Source organism: Pholis gunnellus (assembly GCF_910591455.1).
Source record: "Pholis gunnellus genome assembly, chromosome: 5".
Taxonomy (NCBI): domain Eukaryota; kingdom Metazoa; phylum Chordata; class Actinopteri; order Perciformes; family Pholidae; genus Pholis; species Pholis gunnellus.
The window spans coordinates 12,683,973-12,691,671 of record NC_136531.1 but is presented as its reverse complement, the minus strand read 5'-3'; the positions used below and the strand labels follow the sequence as shown (position 1 = coordinate 12,691,671).

At 41.0% G+C, this 7,699-nt stretch overlaps 1 protein-coding gene across 1 annotated transcript; it reads left to right on the top strand.

Annotated features, from left to right (window-relative positions):
- serping1 (serpin peptidase inhibitor, clade G (C1 inhibitor), member 1) lies at nucleotides 1-4,499 on the top strand. The gene is made up of 11 exons (XM_079159885.1): nucleotides 1-101; nucleotides 443-490; nucleotides 662-770; nucleotides 868-1,035; nucleotides 1,175-1,471; nucleotides 1,591-1,806; nucleotides 2,547-2,690; nucleotides 2,818-3,021; nucleotides 3,097-3,236; nucleotides 3,634-3,856; nucleotides 4,123-4,499. The coding sequence occupies exons 2-11, from the start codon at nucleotides 443-445 to the stop codon at nucleotides 4,368-4,370; spliced, it is 1,797 nt and encodes a 598-aa protein (XP_079016011.1). The 5' UTR covers nucleotides 1-101; the 3' UTR covers nucleotides 4,371-4,499.
- The last annotated feature ends 3,200 nt before the right edge of the window (nucleotides 4,500-7,699 follow it).

The following is a 7,699-nucleotide window of genomic DNA, read 5'->3' as shown; positions in this document are numbered from 1 at the left end:
GTTAGAGGTGGTAGATGAAGTGAACAGTGTCGGGTGTGGCAGAAACATTGCGGGTAAAAAAACAACTGGTCACTGAAATTGGATACATTTGGAAATTCAAGGTGTGAGTTTTTAATGTTTCTCTGACTTTTCTTGTGGATTATGCAATGAACAGAAGCAATATTTTGTACAGTGTATTATACATTACTTTTGTTATTCATCCTCTAAAGTTTTCTTGGAATTAATCTCTGGCAAGGGTGTATTTAATGCAAATGTAAGCTGTAGCTAAATGATTACAGTTTAAAAAGTTTCAATAGTGTTTCAACATGTTTCACAGATTGCACCACATTATTGATCTTCTGTCCGGCTTGGTGCCATATTCAGTTTGAAATCCTCACTTGCAAAACAACTTCAGCAATTTGCCAATTTCAATTTACTCCCTTTGCTCTGTTTTCCGCTTTAGATGAAACTACAGGCTGTACTTTGCCTCTTGCTGCTGCTCAATTATGAGGTAAACGTACCAGAACAAAGTATATTCTTGTTCCTTATACAGTCGCTCTGGTTGAGTGTTTGCCATTATCTTCTATATAAAATATTGACCAAAGTGCTTAAACCTCATCCTTCTTGACTCTTGAATTCATCAACTTTCCCTCACATGTTTTAACTCCGTCTTTCTACTTAGCTTTCTTCATGCACAGATCTCCGGGTGGTACCTGGTTCCTCTCTGGAGCTGCCCTGTCTTTCATTGCAAACTGACTCCACTGGAGAGGCCATCACCTGGAAATTCAATGGTCTTTTTATATATTTTGTAACTACCACCACTATTGTCACTGTTTTGCAAAAGTACACAGTTCTAAATGTATTCAGTTTGATCTTTTCTTAATGCAGGGGAAGATTTAAATGTCAGTGGTCAGTCGCCTGGCTCGCCTCGAGTTAAACAAGATGGCTTGTATCTCTCTATATCCCCTGTTACTGCTGCCAACGAGGGCACGTACTTGTGTTTGATAAAGAAGAACAACATGGAGGTGATAAGGACATACCACGTTGCAGTTGATGGTGAAGATCATAGATACACATTACTCTTTACCTTTATGGAACATTTTGACTAGAGTATATATATCAAATTTACATATCTAACATTCAGCAATATGCTCGACTGTAAAAGAGTTTGAAGCGTTTGTGCATTTCTTTTCAGCATTTGTTACCTATACCATCAAGGTAATTGAGGGCTTTACTGCTCACCTCCCGTGCCATTTCCCACCTTCCAACCAAGTCAAGGCCAATGTACTTTGGTTCAAAGAGACAGGTAACGGGACACAGCTGCACCTTAAAGACGATCCGACAGCTGAACATAACAGAGTGGAGCAGCTTTATCCACTCGACCACGATCAGACCACCATAATCAGAGACATTGTCATGGAGGATGCTGGAAATTACATATGTCAATCTGCTGAGGGACAGAAGCTGAGCTCTGTATATATCTTTGTTGAAGGTAGGTTTGGCAACCTTTTCTATATACCTGAAATGAAATGAAAAAAGGTCATTTTTTCTTATTAATAAAAAAACAGGTACATTTACGTACATTTAACTATCTGCTTAACTTTCTTTCAGTTGGTCCTACTGCTGTTCCTCACTCCTGCAGCGGCTTCACCACAGCGTGGGAGGCCTGCCAGGACGATAACGATCGCACAGGGGAACCCATGTTGCAGGAATCCATCACAGAGTTTTCCATGAAGCTGTATTCTTACCTCAGAGAATCACAACCCTCCAGCAACTTGCTCTTCTCTCCTATCAGTATCAGCGGGGTGTTGTCCCATTTGTTGTTAGGTAAGACAAAGGAAGCAGGTCCTCATTTTTTATTTTTAAACATAATGATACATAATGATTATTCATTTTTTTATTTTCAACAATTCCCATGAAAAGACTAAAACCAACAATGAGTTGAAGTATTGTCATCTGATATCGCTTATTCCTCTGCGCCACAGACCTCCACCTTTAGCAACACATTAATGAGGCACACTGTTGCAAAATGTGATGTATTGCTTCATCATGACGAATGTGGGCACTGTAGATTACTTTTGGTTGATCCCATACACCATCCTGCTGCCAGAAATTGCACCAAATCCTACACAATTTCCTCCAAATGTTCAAAACTACAGGGCCCAACTGTTTCAGGAAATGATTTTGCCCTTTTTTTTTTTTGTCAAATATTTATACCTTCAGTAGGAACAAGGGGGCTTAGGACTGAAAGCCACAGCCAGGCAAGGGAAGTGTTGAGGGGACACACACTAATACATTGATGATTTTGGTGTTTTCATAGGATTTGTTGAGAGTGTGAAAAACATAGAATAACACCAATATCCTTTAAGATTCTTTGGTCTAACAAGGATGAATCTTAGCAAAATGATCATTGTCTTGGAAATTACATAAACATGTTTCTCACTTTGAAATGTCACTGGAGCTTTTCTCTACTTATGTTGAATGTCAGGCATACCTTGCAGCCTTCAATATCACTCTAAAGTGCAGTATATATCATTCCCATTATGTCTTTTCTTCATCATGTTCAGGTGCAAGGGGTGAAACCCGTAAAGCCATTGAGAGGGCTGTCTGTGTGCCTCATGACTTCCACTGTGTTCACCTCCAGATGAAGAAGCTGAGAGAGAAGTTGTCCGGCTCCTTGCAGATGGCTTCTCAGATCTACTATAACCCACGTATTACTATCACAAGCTCACAACATGGCTCCTCTGCAGTCAAAGAGCTAGATGCAGAGATTCTGAGTGCTTATAAAAGGATCTCTATCGCCGCAGCTCATCATGATTTATTTGTTCTCTTCCTCAGAAATGAACCTTAGCGAATCCTTTACTAACCAGTCCATCCAGTTCTATGAAGCGGAGCCCACCAGGCTGCTGGAAACCAGCGAGGAAAACACACAGATGATCAACAGCTGGGTGGCAAATAAGACCAACAATAAAATCCAACACTTGGTTGACTCCGTATCACCCAATACACAACTGATGCTGCTCAACGCTGTCACCTTTACTGGTCAGTATCCTATGTTGTGTGTATGTGCATGAGGAAATGGTGGAAACTAATAAAGAATGTGTCTGTGTGTGTCAGGTCAGTGGAAGGTCGCGTATGATATGAAACCCAAGAAAGACCATTTCACAAAACTGGATGGTGATCTGGTGAAGGTGTCTGTCCTCTATCACCAGAAATACATGGCGGCTATGACGTATGTAGTTGAGCTAAAGGCACAGGTAAGCAACAGACACCTTAACCCACCCATTCACATACTGTACGCAGTAGAGGTTTTCAAACAGTGAGGAGAGCCAAAGATACTGTGTGAAAAAGGTGTCAAAATGTGAACTCTTTCACAGAGACATTACTCAATCAAATCTGACTTCACAGACATGAGACATACTGTTTATAGTCGGTGAGGCTTACATTTTGTATATATAGTTTTAAAACAAAAAGGAGGAAGCTCTTTATAACTTCAGAACTTGCTTGAGAATCATCACATTTTAAGTTTTCTCCACTGTCAAAGTAATCCAGTGGAAGTTGTGTGTAATTCATGAGTGCAAACATGAACTGCTACTAGTTAATTTTGCTTACTTTTAATGTCGCCAATTCTCTTGCTCTTCTATTTTTCAACAGGTGGCAAGGTTTGCCCTCACGGGTGACAGCAGTCTTTACGTCCTGCTACCTCGCTCCAACAAAGTGACTGACCTGCAGCAGGTGGAGGAGAGGATGACGGACACGGCTGTGCGTCAAATGATAGAACAATTGAAAACAACATCTCCTCAGCATATCGAGGTCACTCTGCCCCAAATCACATTGGATATCCAGCCAGACATGAACATACTTATCAAGAAATTAGGTTTGTTCATCTTTCATGATCTTTTCTGTCCGTCAGACTCATTCAGCTCATTAATATCACAAATTGAAAATCACCCATGCTTTCAGCTTGTATATTGCTTTAGCTTCCAGCCAGTAGACATCCATTAAGTCTCATTTGTGAAATAACCATACCTTCTGCTCTTTGATCTCCCTCTATCTGATTAAATTACTTTGCTTCCGTCCCTTCTTTTTTCCCCCCTACTATCACCTTTCCGCACTTTTTTCTCCCGGTTCCCCCAAAAACAGGACTGTCATCACTCTTCGAGGGTGCCAACATGTGTGGTCTCGACACAGAAGAGAGGGTTATTCTGGACGATGCCAGACACAGAGCCTTCCTCGCACTGACCGAACAAGGAGTTGAGGCCGGGGCCGTCACCGCTGTGTCGTTCTCTCGCTCCTTCCCTTCCTTCTCTGCCATGCGGCCTTTCATCATGCTGCTGTGGAGTGACCGGGCCAATGTGCCACTCTTTATTGGCAGAGTGACCGACCCATGAGAGAGAGAGAGATTATATGTTATATTGGCACAGTATAAATGCAGTAACAGCATTGCTTGAAGTAGCTACTGTACTAAAGTGAGCAGTGACCCTCACAAAAACATATATCTAAGCCTGGATGTGGGTTGATTTCAAAGATGATGATGAATAAACACATTAACACAACAAAATGCTGCCTGTCTTATGTTTTTGAAGAATGAAGTACAATTGAGGATCACACCAAAAGGAAGACAGACGACCACTGAAACAACTTCAATTTATTTTGCGAAGAAGTTACACAAACCCACCACAGGATGGCAGCCATACTGTGTGATTGACATTGACAGTGAATACACAGGGACTACAGTAGTGAATTCCCCATCTCAATCGCCCCTGCCCTCCTGCATCAGTAAAACTGTAATCAATTTAAGGAAGACGAAGTGTCAAAATCTGTGACAGTAAAGGTTTTGTTTCTTAAAGCAATAGCTTGCTTGGTAAAGCACAGCAACTGAGCAAAAAATACCCTGAATCATCGTATTCACAAACAAACAAAAACACACTGATGGCATAGACTGTAAACACATCAGCATTCAGAATGATCAGCCGTGGTTGCACTCTATTATACAAGCTGATAGTGATTGCTAAACATGCAGCTGTATTGCAGATAAAATGATTACATAAGCAAAGCGGGGCCAATAGACAAGAGTCAGAAAATTCGGTGACTGTAAACAAAACCAGCAGATCCAGAGACAGGAATAAGCAACCATCCAGCCTGAAATGTGAACTCTATTAGATCACTGTCACCCATTCTAGCCTCAATCAAAGTACTGAGTATTCCCAGAAATGCATCTTTGATGCCTGGATAACATAATAATGTTGTTTTGGTTCGATTATCTCACTGCCAACGTGCTGGGAGTTTTGATGTGCATAGAGAAAGTACTGAATAAACCATACCCAACCCGCTCATTAAAGTCATTTATGGACTAACAGAAAATATGGTTAAGCCTACTGTTACACCACATGGTTTAGTTCAAAGCTTCGATAATGCCCAAGCCCTTTTTTATTCTAAACCAAATTCACCACTGAAGGATCCATTTTTTTTGCAATCAACAATGAGACATTCACAAGGTTGTTGAAGGACACCAAGAATATGAGCAGCCGGATCGATTAAACAGTTAGAAAAACTCCCAGAGGCCACTGACTGACTGTGGGTGTGCTAATGTGAACCAGTGTATAGCCAGAGCTGTAGAGATAGATGACCCGGGGGAGTACATTTGATATCCTATCAGGCATTTAGATCATTCAGTGATAGTCTAGCTCCCATGTACTATCGATTTTCAAAGATTTGTTTCTAGACGCATAACATGCATGAGGGCTATCTGGAAGGGTTTTTCAATATCTTGGATCCTAGCCTGTGATCGTCCACTGTTCCGTGCTGCCATGCATGCAGGGTGAAATCCCATTTTACCTCCCGAGGTGAAAATGTAGGAGGGGGGACATTTCTACTAACAGCAAAGTTTTATCTCACAGGTAATCCTATGTCACAGACATAGACACGGTAGTCCCAGTGTCTCTTGTCCATTGGATGAAATACATGCCACTATAGACCCGATATCTAATAGGAGTAATGGGATGAATGCAACATTGAACACAGCAATGACTCCCTCTAATGGTTGATGTAGACTTCAGCCACAGAACTTCTGAGATCATCTCACAACGGTTTCTGAGGGTGTACAAGGTATGTTATGGGACATTTTTAAGTTTTTGGGGCAGCCCTATTCTCATAAATCAGATAACAGGATTTGAACATTTTTCAAATTTATACATTAGAGCTGCAATATTGCCTTGCAGGGAGAAAATGTTGCATCATTCCCGTCTCTGGTGGAGCCAGAGCTTGAAGTAAAACCTAGAAGTGAAAGAGTTGCTTATTAGAATTAAAAGTAAAAAAAGGAGGTAAAATAAGTGTCAGCCTACACCTTTTCAGTCAGCATTTTTGTTTAGTTTTTCCATTTGAATTTAGGTCTTATTGCCATTTCTTCTTTATTACGTGCATTAGTTTTAGAAAATTGCTAATGAGGACCTAAATAAATCATTAATACTACTATTAAAATTGAAAAAGTGCCAGTACTCCCCTTGCTCTCATGTTGGCTTGTGTATCAGCCTGTATCAGAAAATCAACATTACATTCTGAATTTCTACAGTGAATAACATATAAGCTACGACGACATATTGCTGATGTTAATGTTTAAGTAAGGGCGCTGGAGGTAGTAGATGAAGAGAACAACTTGAAAAAATCCCACGTCCAAGCTATAGCCAACTACCATCTGAAAATGACCACGGCCGGGTTTAAGTGCAGTCCACACGTTTACATATTTCGTTGTTTGTCATGGTACACCAAAGTGTAAAATGTAGAAGAGCTGGTACTGCGTACTGGTGAGTACCAGCCCACTTTGAGCATAAAGATGCAGTGAAGCGAAGGTACACACAGCACCTCCAAAAAAGCAATATCCGTTCAGCTTTTCCTCAGGAAAATCAAAAAGAGCGGCCAGAGGTAACGCATCAAGATATATCCCATTCTTAAAGTTGCTCTATAACCGTCTGGCAATGGGAGAGAGCGATGGCACACACCATTGACAACTTCAGTGTCCCCCAGCCAGGAAGGCTCACACCACTGAGGGATGTCGTGGGGGCGCCAGACGAATTCTCTCTTGAACGTGTCTTTCATGTCCTTTATTCACTGGAGCCCTCTGTCCGAAAAAAAAAAAAAATACATTGCAGAAGTACCCCCTTTGATTCCCCTAGGGTAGATAAAATATGATAAAGTGTCCTTTATGGTGCTCTTCCAGTGGAGAAAACATGTTGAAGTGCCCTTTAAGGTGGCCTTCGAATTTAGAAGACATGTTGCAGTGCCATATAGGTCGCCCTACATGCATGAAAACTTTCTGCATGTTGCTGCCCTTTATATTTTTTTCGATTCTGCCCCTCAAACAGCCTGAGTCCACCACTGCTATTATTATTTCTACACATCTCTGTGGCTCTGAAGTTGCATTGAGACATTATGAATGGGGCATGACGTGAACACATATACACACACACACACACACACACACACACACTGTACAGACAGAAAATGTATGCACTCATATTCTCAAAGCCCTCATGCACACACGCTCACACATTCACACACATATACTGACACATTAATGTATGAAATGAGGGTGTATAGAAAGCCACTGTCACTTAAAGACAATGAAAGACATAAGAACAAGAACACTGAAACAAACGGTAAAGGTAAAAATCCACCAAATGGATCATTTTGTGCTTTATAATTCGGTGTGTTGTTTTGCATC

Coding starts and splice junctions, on each gene's coding strand:
- serping1 (XM_079159885.1), top strand. CDS start 443: ATGAAACTACAGGCTGTACTTTGCCTCTTGCTGCTGCTCAATTATGAG. Junction 771..867: donor CATCACCTGGAAATTCAATG/GTCTTTTTATAT, acceptor TTCTTAATGCAG/GGGAAGATTTAAATGTCAGT. Junction 2,691..2,817: donor TCAGATCTACTATAACCCAC/GTATTACTATCA, acceptor TCTCTTCCTCAG/AAATGAACCTTAGCGAATCC.